Source organism: Bison bison, unplaced genomic scaffold, assembly GCF_000754665.1.
Source record: "Bison bison bison isolate TAMUID 2011002044 unplaced genomic scaffold, Bison_UMD1.0 scf7180017864041, whole genome shotgun sequence".
Taxonomy (NCBI): Eukaryota; Metazoa; Chordata; class Mammalia; order Artiodactyla; family Bovidae; genus Bison; species Bison bison.
The window spans coordinates 1,000,275-1,024,536 of NW_011494613.1; the positions used below are offsets into that span (position 1 = coordinate 1,000,275).

The 24,262-nt window shown below is 37.2% G+C and overlaps 2 protein-coding genes across 5 annotated transcripts in view; one reads left to right on the forward strand and one right to left on the reverse strand.

Moving 5' to 3' along the window:
• The window catches only part of LOC104985229, a 29,238-nt gene extending 20,513 nt beyond the window's left edge, over positions 1 to 8,725 (reverse strand). The window contains exon 1 of one of the 3 annotated variants that reach the window (XM_010835291.1): positions 8,489 to 8,725. In XM_010835291.1, the coding sequence (XP_010833593.1) occupies positions 8,489 to 8,495 (7 nt within the window). In that variant the 5' untranslated portion in view covers positions 8,496 to 8,725. Of the gene's footprint in view, positions 1 to 8,211 lie in introns of all 3 variants that reach the window. The other 2 variants (XM_010835290.1, XM_010835292.1) reach the window with 2 other exon arrangements.
• Positions 8,726 to 8,776: 51 nt separating this feature from the next.
• SRP54 (signal recognition particle 54kDa) overlaps positions 8,777 to 24,262 on the forward strand; it is a 36,349-nt gene continuing 20,863 nt past the window's right edge. The window contains exons 1-4 of one of the 2 annotated variants that reach the window (XM_010835288.1): positions 8,777 to 9,008; positions 18,508 to 18,618; positions 20,795 to 20,886; positions 21,909 to 21,993. In XM_010835288.1, the coding sequence (XP_010833590.1) occupies positions 18,541 to 18,618; positions 20,795 to 20,886; positions 21,909 to 21,993 (255 nt within the window). In that variant the 5' untranslated portion in view covers positions 8,777 to 9,008; positions 18,508 to 18,540. Of the gene's footprint in view, positions 9,009 to 14,100; positions 14,200 to 18,507; positions 18,619 to 20,794; positions 20,887 to 21,908; positions 21,994 to 24,262 lie in introns of those variants that run through there. The other variant, XM_010835289.1, reaches the window with a different exon arrangement.

Genomic DNA, 24,262 nt, shown 5'->3' on the forward strand with positions numbered 1-24,262 from the left:
TACAAAAGAAATATTTTCTGTCTCTTGGACACCCATAAAAAACATATATCTTAGTCTTTGACATAAAGCCATTCAGCTGTTACTTTGCATTTACTTAAAATATCCTCTGCTAAATAGTTGTGTTCATCTTTAAAAGTAAATTGCTTAAAATTACATTCAATTTCTTTCTGTAAACCAACATTTCTTCACCTCGACAAAGGAAATACGCTGGATACCGCCAATGAGCTGTCATCAGCTTTACATTACACTTAGAGGAAAAAAAAGTCTGATAGACCATATTGAGTCATAAAACAAATATCAAAAATTCTTAAAGAATTTAAATCATACAGAGTATCTTTGAACATAATGGAGCCAAAGTAACAGAAATACAATAGGCAAATAGCCAAATGCTCAGAAAGTAAACAACATATTTTTAAATAATGATAGCTACAATAATCAACAGAGAATAGAGCATTCAAAAAGATACAGAACAGATCCAGGCAAAAATGCACAAATAATTTTCAAAGATTCAAAAGCAATTCAGTGGAGAAAGAAGAGCCTTTTCAACAAGTTGTGCTGGAGCAAATGGACATCTACAGGGGAAAAAATGAACTTCAATCTAAATTTCACACTTTATACAAAAGTTAACTTAGGTCAAAGAACATGTAATACACAAAACGACAATTCTTTTAGAATTTTGTGAAAAAACCTTTTTACAAAACTCTTAGGGTTTGTAAAAGAAACCTTAACACCTGAAACTAACACAGTATTGAGTAATTTTTAAATAAAGAGGGAAAAAAGCATAGGAGAAAATCTTCAGAATCTAGGGCCAAAGAGATCTTAAATTTGACATCAAAAAACAAAAATGGGATAAATTGAACCTTATTAAATTAAAAACTTTTGGTTTGAAAGTTCTGTTAAGAGAATGAACAGGCAAATTACTGGGAGAAAATACTGCATACATACATCTGACAAAGGGCTTATATCTAAAATAATAAAGAACTATTAGTCCATTCTAAAGGAGATCAGTCCTGGGTATTCTTTGGAAGGACTGATGCTAAAGCTGAAACTGCAGTACTTTGGCCACCTCATGCGAAGAGTTGACTCATTGGAAAAAACTCTGATGCTGGGAGGGATTGGCGGCAGGAGGAGAAAGGGACGACACAGGATGAGATGGCTAGATGGCATCACCGACTCGATGGGCATGCGTTTGAGTGAACTCTGGGAGTTGGTGATGGACAGGGAGGCCTGGCGTGCTGTGCTTCATGGGATTGCAAACAGTCGGATACGACTGAACTGAACTGATTTATTATTTATATTTATTGGGTTGCCATTTCCTTCTCCAATGCATGAAATTGAGAAGTGAAAGTGAAGTCGCTCAGTCCTGTCTGACTCTTAGTGACCCCATAGGATTTTCCAGGCAAGAGTACTGCAGTGGGGTGCCATTCTTGTCTGGAGAATCCTGTGGACAGAGGAGCCTGGTGGGCTGCTGTCCATGGAGTCGCACAGAGACGGACACAACTGAAGTGACTTAGCAGCAGCATAAATATAATTTATATTATGTAATATAAATGTATACATATTCATATTTACAAAAATATATTTACACTTATATTTATATTATTTATTAATAACTATTTATTATTTCTGTTTACAATAGAAAATGGGCAAAAGACATAAACAGATACTACATCAAAGAGGATATACAAATGGCAAATAAACACATGACAAGATGTTCAACATCATTTGAGAAATGGAAATTAAAACCCAATGATAGGGCTTCCCTGATGGCTCAGTGGTAAAGAGCCTGCCAATGCAGGAGACGCAAGCTGGATCCCTGATCTGGGAAGATCCCACATGCCATGGAGCAACTAAGTCCTTGTGCCACAGCTATTGAGCCTGTGCTCTCGAGCCCAGGAGCTGCAACTACTGAGTCCACGTGCCACAACTACTGAAGCCCTCATGCCCTAGAGCATGTGCTCTGCCAACAAGAGGAGCCACTGCAGTGAGAAGCCTGCACACCACAACTAGAGTAGCCCCTGGTCTCTGCAACTAGAGAAAAGCCATGAAGACCCAGCACAACCAAAATAAATAAACAAAATTATTTTAAAAAAAAATTGGAAAAAAAACCCCAATGATATATCATTATATAATTTTCAGAGTGGCTAACATAAAAATACTGAAAATACCAAATGCTAGTAAGGATACAGGTCTTCCTTACTAGCATTGTGACTTACTTCCTTACTAGCAAGTGGCTCAGTGGTAAAGAATCAGCCTGCCAACATAGGAGAAGGTGTGGGTTCGATCCCTGGTGGGGGAAGATCCCCTGGAATAGGAAATGGCAACCCACTACAGTATTTTTTTTTTAACCTTTAGTTATCTGGCTGTGCTTGGTCTTAGTTGTGGCACGCAGAATCTTTGACCTTCCTTGTAGCACATGAGATCTTTAACTGTGGCATGTGAATTCTTAGCTGCAGCATGTAGGATCTAATTCCATGACCAGGGATCAAATCTGGGCCCCACGCATTGGGAACATGGTCTTATCCACTGGGCCACTAGGGAAGTCCCCACACTCCAGTATTCTTGCCTGGAGAATTCAATGGACAGAGGAGCCTAGCGGGCTACAGTCCATATAGTAGCAAAGAGTTGGATATGACTGAGTTCGTGGTGCACAGTGAGGATGCAGAGAAACAGGATTACAGTCACTCTGGAAAACAGTCTGGCAGTTCCTATAAAACTAAAAATGCACTTACCATATGATGCAGCAATTGCATTCTTGGACATTATCACAGAGAAACGAAAACTTACGTTTACACAAAAATATGTACAGGAATGTTCACAGAAACAGTATTTGTAACAAAGGCTTTACTGGTCTGGATACCTCATATGGCTTTTTCACTCACATGTGTGGTACCCAGGCTAGGACAGCAGAAACATGTAGGCTGGTTGGACAGCTTGCTCTCCATAAGCTAGCTGGGACTTCCTGACACTGTGACGATCTCAGGGTAGTCAGACTACACACGATGGCCAGATTCTCCCAGAGCAAGTATTCCAAGAAGTAGGAAGTAGAAGTTGTCAGTTTCTTAAGCCCTAGGTCTGAAACTGGCCTAGTGTCATTTCTGTCAAATTCTAATGGCCAAAGGTGTCACAGAGAGCACCCAAATTCAAAGGGGAGAGAGAACACAGATCTGACTTCTTATGGAATTAAAAAAACAACTTTATAGAGGTAGAACGGACATACAATAAACTGTGCATATTTAAAGTGCACAGTTATATAAGTTTTAACATATATATATATAACATGTAGTATGAAAGATCACTATAACCATGATAGTGAATATAGTCATTATCCCCAGTATCACCTCCTGCCCCTCTGTAATCCTTCCTTCTCTCTAATCCCCTACCAACCCAGCCACCAGAGATCTATTTTCCGTCACTATAGATTAGCTGGCATTTTCCTAGAGGTTTAGATAAATGGAATCCAAGTATGAAGTCTTTTTTCAGTATAGTTTATTTCACTTAGCAAAATTTGTCCATGTTGTTGCACATACAAACACTTCATTCCATTTATTTGCCAAGTAATATTCCATTATAAAAATACAGCACAATTTGTTTATCCATTAACCTGTTTCTAAAGGAGATGCCTTCCTCCTCCCCCTTTCCTTGCTGTATTGTATTGGCTAGAAGCTCTTACACATAATCCCCCAGTGGCTCAGAGGGTAAAGAACCCGCCTGCAATGCCGGAGACGCGGGTTCGATCTCTGGGTTGGAAGATCTCCTGGAGGAGGAAATGGCCACCCACTCCAGTATTCTTGCTTGGAAAATCCCATGAACAAAGGAGCCTGGTGGGCTCCACTCCATGGGTCACAAAGAGTCCGACAGGACTGAGCGACTAACACTTTCAGCAGCTCTGTTATGATGCTGGCTAGAAGTGATGAGTACAAATCCCTCTTTTGTTCTTAGGGGAAAGAATTCAGTCTTTCACCATTAAGTATGATGTCAGCTGTAGATTTTTCATAGATCCCCTTTATCAGGTTGAGAATGTTGCCTGCTATTCCTAGTCTGGTAAGTGTTTATCAGGAAGAGATGTTGGATATCGTCAAATGCTTTTTTATGTCTCTTGAGATAATCATATAGTTTTTCTTTTTAGTTAATATAGTGAATTACATTGCTTGATTTTCTAATGTTAATCTAATAGTGCATTTTGGAATAAATTACTTGTTCATATTATTCTTTTTATATATTGTGCCCATTTTTAATATACAATAAATGTGATGAAAAGTACAATTATTTTTACTTATTTAACAGAAAAATTTTGTTTAAGAGGTATGCATTTGCCCAGTGTATCTTTTTAATTTCTGGAAAAAACAACCTATTTACCTCGTATACTTGATAACTTTCACAAATTCATAATCTGTTAATAAAGATTGGAAAACATGTAAGTTATGTGGCTACTTCCTCAGTGGTAATACAATACAGAAATGGAATAGTATGCTGTTTGACAAACGTAACTAGATCCCAGCCTTTGCTTTTTAGATTTAGTAGGAATTTCAAAGAACCTGTAACAACTTTGTAGCTGCTGCTAAGCAGCAAGTCCAATTCTGTTTAGTGAGGATGTATTTAAAATACAGGAAGCAAAAAAGCTTCTAAAAGCTTCTATTCATCTACAATTATCTTCCTTAAATATTAAAATATTTTCTTGATGATTTTATTAATTTTCTTATAGCATACCTCACTTTTCTATCCTTTGTAACTTTTAAAAAATTTACTTTTAATTGGAGGATAATTGCCTTACAATGTTGTGTTGGTTTCTGCCATACAACAATATGAATCAGTGTTAAGTATACAATATATACTCCCTCTTGACCCTCCCACCCACCCCACCCTGCATTCTACCCCTCTATGTCATCACAGAGCACAGGGCTGAGCCCCCTGTGCTATAGTAACTTCCCAATAGCTATCTATTTTACACATGGTAATGTATGTATTTGTAACTTGACTCAATAGAAACTTTTACATGCTGTTGGTTTGACATCCTCATTTGTATATGAATATTCAGGAAAAATTCAGAGGCTTCAGAATAGTGTTCATTAACAGACAACTGTTAACAAAATGCAATTTTTAATATGCCTAATGGGGACCACATTCAAAGTTCTGGCTCTCAGTTCTCTTCACTTAATAGAGATTGTAGTTACTCTCCTATATGTTGAAAGCTAAGCCTAGAGTCCATTTCACATACATACATGAAGTAGTATGTATATAAAGAAGTAGAAAAGAACAGATGCTCTACCATGAGATTAAAGTCAATGCACTGAGGTCCTGTTGTATTTTTTTACTCTCTTATTTATTTGAGGCGGGAGTTGTCTATGTGTGCTTTGTCCCTCATCTTTGTTTCATCCCTCCTATGAAGTGAAGTGAAGTCGCTCAGCTGTGTCCAACTCTCTGCGACCCCATGGACTGTAGCCTACCATGCTCCTCCATCCATGGCATTTTCCAGGCAAGAGTACTGGAGTGGGTTGCCATTTCCTTCTCCAGAGGATCTTCCCGACCCAGGGTCTCCCGCATTGTAGGCAGACACTTTACTGTCTGAGTCACAAGGGAAGTGACTATACTGGTGATCATTTGTTTCTAGACCTTGGTCTAAGCTGTACTAAAGTAAATACAGGCTCTATCTTTATTTTTTTATTTTTTCTACATCTTCAGTTTATATCAGACGTTGATATGTGCTTATTTCTGTCCTGGTCTACGATTCTGGTTCTATCAGCTTGATTCCAAATGACCCCAGGTCTAGATATGATAATTCCACTATTCCTTCAGAGACCAACAATATTATTCTTTCTTTTGTGTATTTAAAATTATTATGATTTTACTTGTTAGCAATATGCAGTTTTTTAACTTTCAATAAACTCTATGAAGCTCAAAATCAAAATCATAAAGCCTATTATTAACTCTTGCTATTCCACTAAATAGTATAAAAATTCAAGGAGAGTTATAATTAACAAAGGTCTAAGCAAATGTCATAAAAGTAAGACATCATGCAATAATTTTTTTTCCCCCTGGAAGAAGGGAATTAGGAAAATGAAAAATTGCTGATTGGAAGAATCTTTTGTGCTGTATTTAATAAAAAAAAGTACACTATGAGTTTCAGTTCTGGAGGCAATAATGATGATGGCTACACAATGTACATGTATTTCATATCATTGAACTGCACACTTGAAAATGGCAAATTTTATATTATGTATATATTACCACCTAAAAAAGGTTTACCAATAAATTACACTACTTTTTAAGATTTATATTAAAACATACTCCTTCGTCTTAAGTTAAAAAAAGTATAGTTGCTCAGTTGTGTCTGACTCTTTGTGATCCCATGGACAATAGCCCACCAGCCTCCTCTGTTCATGGGATTCTTCAGGCAAGAATAAGTGACACTTATTTCTTAAGATATTCATTGTAATAAACATTTTTCAGAAACTCAGTTTGTTTTCTAAATTGTTTAACAAACTGCCTGAGTACCTCTGACTACAGGATCTGCTGGAGAAAGACAGAACATGGTGTTAGAAAAAGTAGACACATATTATTTAGGCAATAGTGTTGGGTCTTCTTGTTTACAAAATCATCATCCAAAACATGCTTTCTGTGATTTCGGAAAAATGGAGTCTCAGCTGATGCCTCTAAAATTGGAGATTTAGATTACAAATGGTTCCACAAAACTGAAAAATCTTTAAGGCAAGGAACAACAATCTTGAATCTTGTCTGTGTGTAAAAATATGAAGCTACCTCTTTGGTTTTCTCTACTTTCCAGGCTAATCTCACTAGCAGATGTCCAAAGTAATTTTATTTTGGCATCTTAGATAAAATGATGGAGAAGGCAATGGCACCCCACTCCAGTACTCTTGCCTGGAAAATCCCATGGATGGAGGAGCCTGGTAGTCTGCAGTCCATGGGATCACTGAGGGTCCGACACGACTGAGCAACTTCACTTTCACTTTTCACTTTCATGCATTGGAGAAGGAAATGGCAACCGACTCCAGTGTTCTTGCCTGGAGAATCCCAGGGACGGGGGAGCCTGGTGGGCTGCCGTCTATGGGGTCGCACAGAGTCGGACACGACTGAAGTGACTTAGCAGTAGCAGTAGCTAAAATGATCTTCCAAAATGTGTAATAGTAATAACAATAATGATAACACCCAAATGATTATTGACTCTAACAACACAAAGAGAGAGAATTTCCAGGAAGAACCTCATGCCTGAAAGTCTAAAACTGGGAGTCATCAGCAAACAGGAATAATAGTTCATGTCTGGCTGAAAATAAACATGGAATCAACGTTTAGAAGTACAAAAGCAGAGCATGGTTTGGAGGAGTTCTCAAACGAGGAATATCCTATTTTTTCACCAGGTTTCACTTTGCTAAAATAGATCTACCTCCATTCTTCAATAACTCGACCTAATTACCACATTTCAATTCTAACATGTGCTTTTTTAGTATTACTATTAATATTATTCAAAACAAAGTCTTCCCCTCCCCTCTTTCTCTCTCTCCCCACCCTGGAACAACTCCTTTAAATGTATGGACTATTTAGACTAGTTGGGACTTCCTGTAGCTGATGGTAAAGAATCTGCCTGCAATGCAGGAGACACGGGTTCAATCCCTGGGTCAGGAAGATCCCCTGGAGAAGGAAATGGCAACCTATTCCAGTATTCTTACCTGGAGAATCCCATGGACAGAGAAGCCTGGTGAGCTACACAGTCCATGGGGGTCGCAAAGAGTCACGACTGAACGACTAACACACACACTGAGATTAGCTACATGAGACTTTGCCTACAGGGTAAAAAACCTCCAGTTCTACAGTCTAAAACTTATCTTGCAAAGGGCTTTTTCAGGTAGTATCCTACTGGTAGTCCCAAATTTGTGGGAGTAGTGGGGAGTTGGGCTAACCCATTCCTCCCACTTTTTTTTTCCTTTAGGAACTAGGGTAGACACAATGCGGCTCTAGCTGCCTAAGTCTGTAGCGGAATCATAAAACTCAGAGCCGGGTCTTTCTGCATCCAGTCCTAAACTGGACTCCTACTCTGTCAATGCTTGCGATGTGCCCGGTGAACCCGCCCGGTAGCAGAGCAGAGACCAGCACCGCTACCCCATGGAAGGCTTCTGGCCTCACCCTAAGTCCCCAAGGTCAGGACCCACAGCATATCCTTGCCCCAACCGCCTGACTCTGGCTCTGATCGCTTACGGGTAGTTCGCATCCATTGCAGAAGCGCTGGGAGGTCTGCCGGAGCCACCGTACGGAGCAGTTGCAGTACTGCGAGCCGCGCGGCGCGGAATTCCATGTTGGAGAAAGCAGATCAGCGGAAGGTTCGCACTGCGCATACGCAAGCAGAGGCCGGTTCAGACACCCGATTAGACCCGGCGTGGAACCCGCCTCCCTCGGCTACCAAAATCCTAAGCCCCGCCTCCTCCTTGGAGTTCTCACGTGCTCCTGGGACTCCCTATTCTGAGACATCTCCCACCTTTCATAATTCCCCTCTTAGCTGGTGGTGCTCAGCCAAGTCATTTTTCGTCAGGTGGCGCCTGGAGGCTGGACATCTTTCTTGAGATCGCATCCCTAGAAACCCTCCTATCTTCATACTAACTTTAATGCCGCAGTTATTAAGCGATAGGAAACGAATGTCAAAGGCCAATCAAGGCAAAGAAACATCTCAATACACTCTCAGTAAACACTCTGTAGAGACGCGCCGAGTGCCCCGGAAGCGGAAGTGTATCTCCTTCTTGAAAGGCTGGACTACGCCGAGTGGTGACGTTTCCTCATTGGGCGGAAGGTTCGGTGGCAGTCGTCGGGTTTCCAGCTGGTGGGAGTTGGCGTTGCGGTGCTGAGCGCTGGAACCCTAGTTTATCCAGTTTGGGAAGTCGGGCTGTGGGGTCGCACCTGTCTGTCTGATCCCCGCGTTCCCTGGTTTCCTTCCCCGGCGTGGGGCTTCGCGAAGGTCTCTCGGGCCCCTTTGGGCCACGGCGGTAGCGGTGCCTTTTGCGGTAAGTGTCTGCTTTTTCCCGCCCCAGACTGCCGACTAGCAGCTGGGGGCAGCCCCAGTCCTGCTCAGCGGGGTAGACATTCCGGGGGGACTTGGCTGCTTTGGCCACCAGCTGTCGTCATCGAGACAGAGGTGCGCTGGCCCATTTTCATCTCTTGTCCCTCACCAGAAGTTTTGTTAAAAGATGCGCTGTGACCCTTTAAAATTGTCTTCAGATTTGCCAGAGCCAAATTAAACGTAAGCGATGTCAGGCCAGACTCTGTTTTGCTGTCCTGATCAAGAATTTAGATGTGGCTGCTACTCCGAAAATCTGTTGACTTGTACCAGATTTTATTTTTCCACGTCAACTTGTGTCTAATTAACACAGTGTCCCGCCTGTAGTAGGCTTTCAAAAATGATTAAGGGATATCAGTTCAGTGCCATTGACGACCTAAAATATACTGGTGGCTCTGTCCGTAACATCTGGTGCTACTAGACGTTTCTTGAAACTCTTTCTCCCTTGTTGACGTTGTTGATGCTGTTCTCACATGGTTCTTTCATATGCTTCATTCAACAAAATGTTTACTCTTTCTTAGCTATAAGGATACAGAAATGAATGACTTGAACCCTGGCATTGAGGACCTAACAGTACAGTGATACAGAGACACATAAATATACATTATAATCAAGATGAGTGATGAGAAATTCTAGTAAGATGTAAAGAGCCATGAGAGCTGTGGAAACAAAGATGATATGCTCTGCTCCTTAGAAGATTTGTGACCTTGAGCAAGTTGATATTCCAATCTAGCCTCAGTTTCCTCATCCACCTTAGTTTGAGAATGGAAGATTAGGTAACATGTTTGGTACCATGCCTAGAATACAGCAGTGGTGGTGCCAAAGGGGAGGGGAACTATTTCCTTCAAACTTCTTTCCCTTGATTTTTTGATCTGGTCAGTATTTTCTAACTAAATATAAAGTCCTGTGCAAAAGCATCTTCAAGCCCTCCTTCAAAGAGATTGATTACTCCTGTAACTCCACCTATCTGGAAATTCTGGACCTGCCACTGGAATACAGTAAGATAATCATAAATGGTAGCTTTAATTTTTTTTTTTCAATTGATTTTCTTGTGTATGCCTTTGCAAAGGGAATTGGTAAAAGCGTCTCTCCTCCTGATTATTCTCGAAGTCTCAATGGACTCCTTTTAGTTGGCGGTTCACCATTGCCTTATCCCATAAGCTGTCTCTGAGAGTTCTCATCTGCTTCCATAGTATTATCGTTGTATGCCAACAATTTCCACATCTTTTTCTCTAGCCCTTGTTTCATGAAATAGTATTTTAGTTTCTGCAAATTCAGTAGGTCTAAAACCAAGTTCACTCTCTCCACCTTCTTTTCGTTCCCCTTTTTATTACATATAACCTACACACACGTTTTCCTAGTTTATCTCAAGAGTTTTGACCTTGGGTTTCTAGTTGAATTTTGTGGTATTTGTTCAATTTTTAAAAGAATAATAAAGTCAACACTAACTGCCAACCTAGTAGTAGAATTTTGTAAATAACCTTTAAAACCCCTTGAATCTTGCCTCTAATTAACTTTCAAATCAGCTTCTCTTTTTTGCATTCCATTCATTGGTTAATGGCATCACTAACCACATGGTTATTCAAAGGAGAGCCCTCAGAGTCATTTTTGCCTCTGTTTCTCTTTCATTCTCCATAACCATTTGATCATTAGGTCCTATAGATTCTGCTTTATGATTAACCCTTAACTTGAGCCCTGTCCCTCTGTTTTGTGTTCTTCCTTAGTTCAAGCTCACATCTCTTGAATAGACTTTTGGAGTATGTTTAGAATATGTAGTCTCCTTACTCCAGTTTTTCTCCTTTCAATGCCTTTGTTACATTGTCTCTAATTTTTAAATTATAGAACAGATTTTTCATTCTCTTGTTTGCCTTAATGAGTGTTGCTTCATGCAGTGCTTATTAACCCTGGCTGCACATCAGTATAGCCAGTGAAGTGTTTCAAAACATAGGTGCCTCGTTTGGCTCTCCTAATCAAGAATTTAGATGAGGCCACTTCCCCCATAATCTTATAATGTTACCATCCCTGAAGTTTCTGATTGATTACTTCATTTTTAGCTGACAGGTGTTAGCTGAATGCCATTGAAATTGCCCATTACTTGAGCATATGCCTCATCCCTCCTCATCCATATTTTCAGGCTGTGTTCATTTTAGCTTCAAGGCAAACTATTTCCAAAGAGTTCTTTTGACTTTGTTTTAATTTTCCTCCTGGTAACAGTTTACATAAAGATTCTTTTTATGATTGACTTGACAGCCAGAAAGTATCTTAGAGAATTGATCCCCAGTGCTTTTGAATTATTAGCTATTGTTGCTAATTGAATTTTTGGTATACCTTTTCTGCTGTTAAGCCATGAAGTGTTGCAGTGGTTTTATCCTTAATGTTAAAATGAGTTTTAAAGTTGTTTTAAAATTTGAAAACAGAATCATTGTATTGAAGAGAATATTTCCTAATATTGATTGGTGCAAAATAAGACAGAGAAGTCAGTGGTGGCATGATACCTAATTTATTTTCTGAAGTTAACAGAGGAGTCTTGTCTGTGTTAACTTGATGTAATTTATTGATTTGAAGTTAGAACTTTGCTTGCTGGAGCAATTCCTGGAGCACATAGTAGGTGTTTAATGAGTGACTGACTAACTGAATACAAGGGGCCATTCTGTCTCAACCTCTAGAATAACATTATTCTAATTCTCATAAAGAGCACTTTGAAAAGTAACTTTCCCCTTAACCAAAAGTAATTCTCATAGTCGTTACCAACAATTTGAAAATTACAAGAATGTATTAGAAAATTTAAATTACTGTTCACCATCAAAGATGACAAATGTTATTATTTTCTAGAAGCTTTACTACAATAAGGTTAACATACCATACAGCTCACCCAAAGGGTACAGTTCAGTGGTCTTTAATGTATTTGCACAGTTGTGCAACCATCCAGGGCTTCCCAGGTGGCACTAGTGGTAAAGAAACCGCCTGCCAATGGAGGAGACATAAGAGACACAGGTTCGATCCCTGGGGAAGATTCCCTGGAGGAGGGCATGGCAACCCACTCCAGTATTGTTGCCTGGAGAATCCCATGGACAGAGGAGCCTGGCGGGCTACAGTGCACGGGGTCGCAGAGAGTCAGACGTGACTGAGCATGCACAACCATCACCACCATCAATTTTAGAACATTTTCATCACTCCACAAAGAAACCCCATGCCCACTAATACTTCTCATTTCCCCCTAATTCCCAAACCCTAAGCAACTATTAATCCACTTTCTTTCTTTATAGGTTTTTCTCTTCTGGACATTTTATATAAGTGAAATCAAATATCCTTTTGTCACTGGTTTCTTTCATTTAACACAACGCTTTCAAGATTTATCCGTGTTGTGGCATGTATCAGTACTTCATCTCTTTTGATTATCAAATAATATTCCATTTGGTGGGTATGCCACATTTTATTTATCCACTCATCAGTTGAGGGATATTTGGCGCTTTTTCCCCTTCCCTTTTTGGCTAGTGTGAATAATGCTTCTAGTGACCATTTAAGTATAATTCTTTGTGTGGATGTGTATCTTCCTTTTTCTCGGATGTACCCAGGAGTGGAATTGCTGGGTCATACAGTAACTTTGTGCATTTAAAATTTTGAGGAATCGCCAACCTGTTTTCTAGGGCTGTACCATTTTACGTTCCCACTAGCAGTGTATGAGAGTTCCAATTTCTGCACGTTCTCACCAAAACTTGTTATTACAGTTATCTCAGTGTGGGTCAAGTGGTATCTGATCGTGCCTTTGATTTACATTTCCCTCCTGGGTAATGCGTTTTTTGGATATTTGTTTAAACAAAATACATTATGTGCAGTTTTGTAGTCTGGCTTTTACCTCTAAGCATATTTTTAGCATTAGCAGACATATTTACAAAAGATTTTCCCTCATTTCTGCTTTCCTCTTCACTCCTTCCCAAACCATAATTCTTGTGAAAACTTGCCTAAATTATAATGCGTTAAAAAGTCTATAGGAGTGTATGCCAAATTATTGTTGGTGGTTATCAAAGGACAAAAAGAGGGTTAGGAAAACTGTATTTCTACCTTTAATGTTTCTGTAGTGTTTGAATTTAATGAACGTGTATCCTCTTGTAATCACAAAACTTAAAAATGAATTATTTCTTTAGAGGACTGAGTATATTCAGAATGAAAAATATTCCTAAATTCGAAAGGCATTAACTTGTATTAGTTATTCAGATATAATCATTTACCAAGTAAAATACCAATAGGTTGCTTTGTTAGATAGTTTACTTTTCTGTGGTTATAGACTATAAATACATATGCTATGTAGGATTTAAAATATATATATATGTTTAATGTTATAATCAGGAAAGCATATACTGGTTTGGCCTATTGACTATTTTACAGGAAAGTATATAATGTAGAAATCATTTTTCTAAAGATATTTACTAATAATAGTATATTTATATGTTTAGTTCTTTAGTGTAATATTGATCCAATAAATTAGTCATCAATTAGGGCATAGAAGAACTTTTTTATTTTTGCCTGTAGAATTTCAAGGACAGAGGAGCCTAGTAGGTAGAAGAATTTTTTAATAGGTGTTTTCATTATAATAAGATTTGGAATATCTAAGCATTAGAGTCTGTTTATATAATCCAAGATTGGGCAGGGTTCTGGCAGGACTATTTTTAATTGTTTATGCAGAGAAAAATGGCTGCTTGGGCATTCCAGCTTCTGTTGAAGAATAACCAAGTACATGAAATTGGCACTTAATGTTAAAAGATTCTGGGGGAGTGATTCCTGGGTAGTGGGACAGACACTTCAGTAATGTTCAGAAATTTTCCAGTTTATTCACAACTCAGCATTATAGGGAAAGGCAACTGACATCATCAAGAAAGGAAGGAAAATAAGAGTTAGTATACTGTGCACCTGCAGGCAGTTTTATACGTACTATCTCATTTAATCCTCACAACAGCCTTTCAGGGTAACTACCTTGATAATGGTATTATCTCCATTTTGCAGGTGAGGAATGTGAGGCTCAGAGATATTAAGTAACTTGCCCAAAGTAACCCAGCCAGTATGTAACAGAGCTGGGATTTGAATCCAAGTCTGTCAGACTCCAAAGCCCATGCTCTTTCCAGTACTTCACACTGTAGCAGGTAAGTATGATACTTGGCCCTGTGCCTGCCTTACCTAGGGCATCCCAAACTTGAGCCTGTTTCTACTGCCTCACTGTCCAACTCTTAGATTCATGTTAGGAGAAAGTGTGATGGGCCAAGATCAGTCCTTGTGCATCCTGATTGCAGTGGACTTATCAGCTCTTTCTGGATATTGCAATTATTACTCTTCATGAAGAGGAATGTGCATCTTTGCTTTCAAAGTATGATTTCCTCTTTTGTATTATGGCAGCAAAATTTGTTCCAGGAGTTTGCCAGCAAGGATCTTCAACTCAGTTGTCTAAAGCATCATTCATACTCTCAGACCTAAGGTTGTATTCCCAAGGGACTATAGGACGTCATTATGCTTTTTATTGGGTAGGGAATGGCTGTTCCATTCTTTCACCTGCTTATATGGTAAAATTGTTGTGAGGGTGGAATGAGATAATAGATGTTAAACTGTATGAACTGCTATAGTGTAATCCCTTACCTTGCCAACAGCCCCATCTAAGTAGAGATTCTTCTTTTGTGAAACTCTAGTACATGTATACACATATTTACTTCTCTAAATCTTTTTAGTTAGCCCAGAGAATTTTGAGTGAGCGTGCTTGAATTGTAAATTATCCGAATTTGAGCTATAGGGTTAGTCATTAACAGTAAAAGATATATGTATTCTAGTGTGCATATTAGAACAAAGCGAAGTTAGTTTTTAAGAGTCTTGTTGGAACTTCTGAAAAGTTATAATAAGGCAAATGAAAACTAATTGTACAATATCAATTATCTAGGTTGTTGATTTTCTTGATTGTCATGTTTTCTTTATCGGTTAATTTATGTGGTCTTTTGAGAGATATTTTTAAGGCCATTTGTGACTTTGGCTCCCTAGTTTTGTTATTTAACTAAGGTCTTAAATACATTATTCATCCATAAAGTTCATTTTTAGTAAAGACTGAGGGTAAATAAAGCAGTGAGCTCACAGGAGAGAGCAAAAGAGGCAAACATCTCTGCCCTCATGCAACTTACATTTTGGTTGAGGAAGATAGACTGCAATAACGTGTAGTTAATCCTTGATGACCAGGATATGAGCTGTGTGTGTCGACTTTTGTGTGGACTTTTTTCAATAAATATAGTATTATTTGGCCAAAAAGTTTGTTTGGGTTTTTCTACTGTGTCTTACGGAAAACAAACAAACATTTTGGGCAACCCAGTACTTGTATTTTCAGTTTATAGACCTTTAAATTAACTAAGTGTGGGGAAAAGTTTGTTCAATTAGAGACCACGGTTTGTGGAATCATAAGAGCTAGGATCTGAGACAATTGCCTCCAAGCTGTTTCAATTTCCTGCCTCTCTTTGGGTAAGTCATTTGTCAGTTCCTTGGTTTTTGAGGCAGAGACGGCAGTGCCTGGATTTTCTACTAGGATGGGGGATGAGCCAGTGCCACTAACCTCCCTTTTCTAAAGGGTCAGCTGTCAGTAAATCATGTTGGTAACAAAACAATGAGAGAAAGAGAAGGGAGTTTGCGATTTTAAACAAGTGGTAGGGGAAAGCCTCATTGAGAAGTTGCATCTGGACAACAATATGAGGGAGATGAGGGAGGGAGCTATATTGTTAACCAGAGGATGAACATACCGGCTAGGGCTTTAGCACAGCATCAACAGCAAGGAACAAAATCGTGTGTGTGTGTGTGTGTGTGTGTGTGTGAAGTGAGTAAGTGAATCGTGTGTGTGTGTGTGTGTGTGTGTGTGTGTGTGAGAGAGAAGTGTGTAAGTGCCTTACAGTCCATTCTGAGAACTTTACCTGTGCGTGAAATGAGAAGTCATTGAGGTTTTGAACAGAATTTTGATACCAGAGTTTTCAGAAACACATCTTTGGAAATTGTGGAGAAAACACTTTATAAATAAAAGCTATTATTAGATATTATTTTCCCCCTACTGAAGTGTAGGTTTTTGTAATCAGGCAAATATATTTAAAAATATGCTATCAATAAGTAATTTATATAAGGAAAACTGTGTTGGGAAACTTCACAGAAAATTTTTTTTCAATTTAAAAGAGCCAGTCAACATAGGAAGATAAGATTTAGCTAGTATAGCTTTTTAAAATGGAGGATGAAAAAATAAGTAAAATGAAGGATGGTCTGTTTATGATATGATCTCTAAAAGAGCTAATTGTGGTGTCATAATTAGAATTATATTACCCCTGGTAGTGCTGTGGTAAAGGATATAAGCTGAAACCCCTGAACCCTATCTCTTACCTAAAGAATACTAACTTAAACAATAATAATTTAGTATAATGATTTGGGATAAGAAGTTAAAACTTCTGGATCTTTTCTACAAAGTGGTTGCTTTTCCTGCTTAAATAACCATGTAATTGTTAAAAAAAAAAAAAAAAAAAGTAAGTATTTTTGGTATAACATGGTATTTTTTCAGTTCCATTAAGTATTGGTAGTAAGTTTTTAGTTTTTAAATTATCAGATTTTACCTGAATAGAAGTGTGATGTTTAATATAGAGCTCAGCTTGGAATGTCTCTGCCAGTGACAGGTCCTTGAGTGCCTTTTCCCTGCCTGCTTCCTTTGACTTCCCTCATCTTTCCACTTTCTCTATGTTGAATGAGTCAGCTGTTTAGTCTGTAGATGGGATCTAGTCTAGATAATCTTGGTTTACTAAATTAGACCAGTTAGCTTGGAATAGTTACCAAAACAGCTGCTTTGAACAATGAACTCTTCTGCCAGTATTGCTTATGTTGGACAATTGATGCCTGGTTTTCAGAGCCCTTTACACCCTGTATTTCCTTCTAACTGTATAGCCTTCTGTCCTGACTGGAATGTTTTTTTTACTATCTTCCAAATAGTACTCAATAATTTTTGAGTACATGCATACATAAAGTACAAATATGTCCCAGGCTTTTCCATGTCTCCATTTCTGCTTGTACCATTTCACCTCCTTCAAACTTCCCTTTGTCCTCTTCTCCACCTATCTAACTTCTTCCCTGTATCAGGATCAAATTCATGACAGCCTTCTCAGTAAAGCCTGTTCTGTCTACCTGAGCTTATTTTTACATATATGTATAATTTTTATAATTATTGGCAGTTGACCATAAGGTGTTTTTTTTGACCATAAGCATTTATTTCTAGCTTTGAACTACTACTTAACTGGTATTAGTCAAGGTTCTCCACAGAACAGAACTGATAGGATGTGTGTATACATGTGCATGCATGTGCACGCACATACACATACATGAAACTTTTTATATATATTATATGGAATTGGCTCATGCCATCATGGAGGCGATGAGTCCTGACATCCCCAGGGTGAGTTGGCTAGCTGGAGATCCAAGATAGCTAAGCAGATGGCATATTTCCAGTCTGCAGCCTGGCAAGCTTGAGACCCAGAAAAAGCTGATGTTTCAATTTGATTCTGAAGGCAGAAGAAGCCTAGGCAGTCAGGCAGAGGAATTTTTAGATTTACTTTATTTTGCTGCTCACTGATGTGCCTTGTCTTGCTAGCTAGTAAACAACTTGAGGGCAGGAACTGCAAGTCATGTTTACCTGCTTACCATCCATAACTTTGTCCATCCTGATTTACATGTAATAGGTACATCTCCGTATTTTATGAAATCGTATCATTTTAAGGGCTAGAAGGTGCCTTGAAGGTTATCTTGTTTTAGAGTTGGAGAATCAAGAACAACTTATTAATATATACCTCTTTCCTTAGTTGTTAAGAAAATGAACGAGATAATGTAGTATCTATGAAAAGTTAAGTGATTTACTAATTTTAAAGCTTTATTTTTGCTTAGAGCATGAATCAGAATGTGTCCTTTAATTAGAAGATATTTCCTGGGTGGAGATTTCACCTTTTTCTTTTTCACCTTTTTTTTTTTCATTTAAGAATGTACATAAAAAAAAAGAATGTACATAGCACAGTAGTCAGTTATTCATATTGACAAGTATGTCCAAAATGAGAACAGGTTTAATTTGAAATGTCATTTCTTCAAATTGTATTGTCTGATATATAAAATTTACTGATTCATAAAGAATATTCCAGTTAAGTATTCAAATATAAAGCATTATGTAAAATTTACTGATTCATAAAGAATATTCCAGCTAAGTATTCAAATATAAGGCATTGTAACCAAGTGGTACCTTTAGCTTTTGGACCTGACAGTATCGAAGATGCAGGTTGAGGCTGTAGAATTTGAAGTTACTGTATTTTAAACACTCAAGTACTTTAATTTGAACTTACTCTTCTTTAGAAGTTTTCATTTATGGGAACTGATATTGTTTTCAGATGTTTTTATTTAGTTTTTTTCCTTCCTAGATTTTCTTGTGATTACATCTTAAAGCTTTCAAGATGGTATTAGCAGACCTTGGAAGAAAAATAACATCAGCATTGCGCTCATTGAGCAATGCCACCATTATCAATGAAGAGGTATGTAAAAATACATGTGATTGCACATCATCACTAGCATTGCAGATATATAGTTACTTCTAGATAAAACCCATAAATGGGTATAGTAATGTGTTTTATGAGAAATTGACTATGTTAATTTCAACTTTCTATAATGAATTACCAAAAAAACCCCACCTTAACTTATATGTAATAATGACATAACGTTTTATATTTCTTTTTTTTTTTTTTTCGTTTTATATTTCAAAAATGGCTTAGGTCTGGAAATATGCTTTTGCTTCCTCTTAATACAGGCCTATAACTTTAGTATCCTCCTTCTTCCTTCTTGATTAGACATGCATATATCTGATCTTTTTTCCTTGACTTTTATTTGACATTCTTATATAAGGCTAATATTTCCATTTTGGCTACTTTGATTCATTTTCTCTGAAATCCTCTCTTAGTTTTTTGGAGGTTTTGTGAGCTGACTCCTTAATATGATATCTGAAATACTTTTCCTCCTGGTTTTAAGTATAAGGTATTTCTTGCTCCCATCCCCCCTCATTGTATATTAAAGGTTTGTCAACTGAAAGAAGATGATTATAGTCCACAAGTATATTTTACATTTTGTGGTTCCAGTGGTAAAGTACTGATTTTGGTTTTAGAAGACCTTGTTTAGTGTCCTGTTAAACAAGTCATAGAAATTTGAGCAAGTCAAATTCAGAATTTCTTAATGTTTAAAATGAGAAAATAGCATTTACCTTTCAGGATGATTTTAAAGATTAAATGACATAATAGATTAAAAGTATCTTCTAACTTGGAGGTTTAAAGAAAATTCTAATATAAAATTTGATATCAATACTTTAATAAGCTAGTGGAATGAAATAATTTGGGGACCATCTTTGAGCTCAGCTAGTCAAGCCTCTCTTTTAACAGCAGTAGGAAGTCAGTTTCACATATTTATTTATTGGAAGAACCAGTATTAAAATCTTGTTCCTAATTCCACATACACAGCTTTTTATAATAATTAATATTAAGTAATAAATCATAATTTAAAACACTAGTCTTTGGAATTCAGAATAAATAAAATGACAGCTTTTCAAATAGTTTTCCCTGTTTATAACCGTTATGCTGTTTGTATTTATAGTAGAAAAAGAAAAGAAACCAAGGAAATGAAGTTGGTGGGAAGTAATAACAGCTGTTGCTTAATGGTAGCTTCTCTATTCTTGATACTGTGCTACTAGGGAATTAACAAGGAGAAATCCCTCTAATGAAAGATCAGTTCCATTTTTATCAAATCCCTTTAGTGAGAGATAGAGAAATCTGATAAGCTGCTATATGACATATGACAGAAGTTGAAGATGAGAATTCATTCAGGAAGTGTTTGAGGGCCCACATTTTTGCAAACTTTTTTGCTGCCATCGGGGATATAGCAGTGAACAAAATAGACTAAAATCCCTACCCTCGTGGAGTGTATTGCATTCTAATGTGTAAACAGCTATTTCCATGAGCAGCTAAGGCTCATCTTTTTTAAAGACTTTTTTATAGTTTGTGATCTTTTAACTACAATGCCTTGCAACTCAACAAATATGTGATGATAGTGAGTTACTAATGGAGGATGGTTTTCTTTTCACCTTTGTTCCTCTGCTCTGAGTGGAAATAGTAAAGGGTAGTAGGTCAGACTGGGTCATTTTCTTTTGTCATATTTTCCTCCATGTTAGTCCAGTTGAGAAGATGTTGCTGCATATTAGCAACAGGAATTCAGTGGCATAGAAAACTTCAGTGGCAACATGTATTGTATAGTAACTTTCTTTGACTTGTATATTGTCTTTACTATTATTACTTTAATATAGGGATAAAATTGTGTTTAATACCTGGTTGAATAAAATGAAATGGAATGTCTTTTTTTTTTTTTTTAAAGTGGTGCTTTGCAAATTGTGAGATCTTAGTTCCCCTATCTTGGATCTAGCCCATGCTCCCTGCAGTGGAAATTCAGAGTCCTAATCACTGGACCACCAGGGAATTCCCTGGAATGTCTTATTTTGACAAAATGACTAGATATTTAATAAAATCTCTCTCAAAGGCTAACTGAAAACCTTTTCCCTCTCTAATGGTATACTATGGTTTTTAATTAGTCATGGTTGTATGGTTGATGACTGGTCATTGTTTTTATATGGTTGAAATGAATTTTTCTAAAGTTTTATTTATTTATTTGCAGGTGTTAAATGCTATGCTAAAAGAAGTATGCACAGCATTATTGGAAGCGGATGTTAATATTAAACTAGTGAAGCAACTAAGAGAAAATGTAAAGTAAGTTAATTAAGCTAAAGGTAAAAAACAGGCAAAACTAAATTTAGTTTACTGGGATGAGGAGCTAACTAGAAAAGTCTGCTGCATTATGAAACGTTTCTGCTATATAGCACTGGAAACGAATAGAACTCATATGTTGAAAGACTTCTTTTATAATGCGTTTCCATAATAATGGTTCAAAGAATAAACTACATGTGGCTTTCATTTAATTATGAAGTTCTTTCCATTCTACTACTCCTTTATCTGAACGGATTCAATCATATACTGTATAGTATTTTAACAGAAAAGCCTGTTAGCAATTCAGAGTCCTTAAAGAAAAGTGGTACCATTTTAATCCTCTTCAGACTAAAGATGGCATTAATCAGCCTCTTTCACTATTGGAGAATTGTATTCTTTTTTATCCCCTTTTGGTTTCTCTGTCCATATTCGATAAAGGAGTAGTGTGTGTGGTCTTAGTTATTGTGTTAACTGGGAGAGGCACTGGCTGGGGCGGAGCACGTAGAATAACCGGCACTTCGGTTAGCTGTTTCAGTCCTAGCCCTCCTCATGCTCAGACCATCCCCCCTCCTTCTTGTATTGTCTTGTATTGGGTGTTAAGTACAGGACTACTAACATTTAAGCATTTAGAACCACAAGAAGTAATCCTATTTGCTGCTTGGTATAAACATGTATAAATTTTGTATGCTGCAAGAAAAATAAAATTAATACTTCACAATAATGTGAAGTATTAATATTTAATAATACTTTACAATAATGTGAAGTATTAATATTTGGACAAATTAGTATTTGGACTTTAAAAAAATAAGCCTTGAAAAACTAACCAAAGTCATATATCTAATATTTCATGGTAAATTCTTCATGGTATGAACTTATGACTCTGTAGTAATTATATGCATGTTAATTAGAAAAATGTTAATATAAATGATTGGATATTCTTACATTCTTTGGGGCAAAAGGTAATTTTTTTAAGTGTCTTAACTGACTTTTTCCCCTTTTTATCCTCAAAAACCATCATTATGAAGGTCTGCTATTGATCTGGAAGAGATGGCATCTGGTCTTAACAAAAGAAAAATGATTCAGCATGCTGTATTTAAAGAACTTGTGAAGGTAAAAGTATATCTAGCTTGTGCTTTGATTTTCTATACGCTCACTGTATTAGCATGGCAAACAGGAATGTATTTCAGAATGCTTTTTAATGTTTAATGGAATATTTATCTGTATTAAAAATATTAATAGATAATTAACTTTTCTGAATACAAAATTGTAGACTTTTTTTAATTGTAGACTAAAATTCTGGGTACAGATGTGAAGGCTGGTATTTTACTCCTACAAAAAAATGCTAAAGCAAGTTATAGAAAGTACAGCTTCACTATATATTAATTGATGGAAGAGCCTCTCTGAGTTTATTCTCTTTAATATCAAGTTTTGCCTATTGAAGGTCCTACTTTTGTACAGAAAATCACTCTTGGAAAGAGTTCTTTTCTACACTTTTATTGTGTCTAAAAGATTGAATATCCTACACTTGCCTAGATTTTAAGCAATTTTGAATCAGTGAAATTTTATTTTACAAGTTATACTCTATTGCCTTGTCCTTATTAGAACTGATATTGCTGCTGCTGATGTGAAAATTATGATGAGAGTCTTAGAGCATTAGAAAATATGTTTGAGTCGAATGGTAGGGGCAGAAAAGAAAGGAACTAAAAAAAGTTTTTTTTAAGGAGCAACAGGTACCTGTTAGTGGTCTCCAGGTATTTTTTCCCTATATTGTGTGAATAGTTTCATTTACTCCTTTAGTTCAACAGAACTGATTGGTACTTTAAGAAAATCTAGTATCTCAGATGGTTGTGACACTTCACTTTAGTCCTGTAGACTAATCAATTGGAAAAGAAATTCAGAACCTGAAAGAGGTCAGGAAATTTAGCCAGTCTGTCTTTTCAGTTTGCGGTTGAGAAAAGTGAGACAGTTAGTGGTAGACCCAGGCCTGATCTCCATACTTGTGTGGACTCCTCCTCCCAGTATTTCCAGTTTGCTCTTCATCTTACACCTGAGGTCAGCACAGAGTGAGTGAACATTTTTATTTTTAGGGGTTGGCATTTTGAGGCAATTCTGGAACATCAAGTGCTTTGTTAAGATGCCTTTACTGAGTGCCTACTTTATTCCAGGCTGTATCCACATACTGCTGATAACAAGAGATGAAGAAGACTGGGCCTTACACTCAGAAGCTCATGGTCTAGGGTAGTGGTGTACAAAGCAAGGTCAAAACTGTTTTCATAACACTAAGACATCATTTGCCTTTTTTTGCCCTCTTTACTTTGTTGATATTTGCTCTGCAAATATCAGTGCAAAAGCAATGGCAGATAAAACCATTGGGTAAAACTCCCTAGCATGAACAAGGCAGTGATACTAAACTATACTGGTAGTCATTGTACCCTTTACTCCCAGACACTTGCAATGAAATAAAAATAAGTTTTTTTTTTCAAATGTGTCCTTGATGGAAATTATTAGTGGTATTAAATCTTGACCCTTAAATGTATATGTGTTTGTAAGATTTTGTGTGATGAAATGGAAAGTACGCAGAAAGCTATATTGCTGTGTACCAAATTTGATGGTTGTCTTGAGGAAAGCAACAGACAGTTAATCTGTGCTTATTTGGCCTCGAACCTTTGGCAGACATTTTCTCTGAAGTAAATAAAGTTGTCCTGTCACTTTAAGGCAAACAACTAACAGTAGTGTACCCAATGATAAAATTTTAGCTTTCAAGTGAAAACTGGAAGCTTGAATCCCCCCACCCCCGCCATGAGTTTGACAATGTCCTGATTCTTAACTCGTCTGGTGAGATCAGTATAGATATTAATAAATAAAATTTTCGATGTTGTGTAGTGACATGTGTCAACAATGGGAGATCTGCCTAACTCAGTAAACCAGTATTTTCTAAATGACTAGTGTATAATGTTACAGAAGCATGCACCAGTATAAGATCGATTCAAAGTCCAAGATAGGATAACTGATTTTAATGTGGTATGAAAATTCAGTACTGCAGTTCTGGGATGCAGGAGGAAGAGAAGATATAATAAAAACATTATTCAGTAAAATACATGTTCCAAATAGTAGGTTCATAGAGAGCTGAGTGATTCTGCCATGGGATATAGAGGATGGAGGAGAATATAGGGCAGCATTAGTGTTCTGAAAGGGTCTAAGAGGAAGGGCAGTGGATTTATGTCTAAGATAGTTGTTTATTTCAGAAGTTTGCTTATGGGTAGCTCTATGCCTGAAAAGAAGATAACAAAATGTATTTTCTTTTCCTCCCTTTTCTACCACATGGCTTTCCTTGAAATCAGATATAATATGGATTATGTAACTTTTATGGTATCATCTA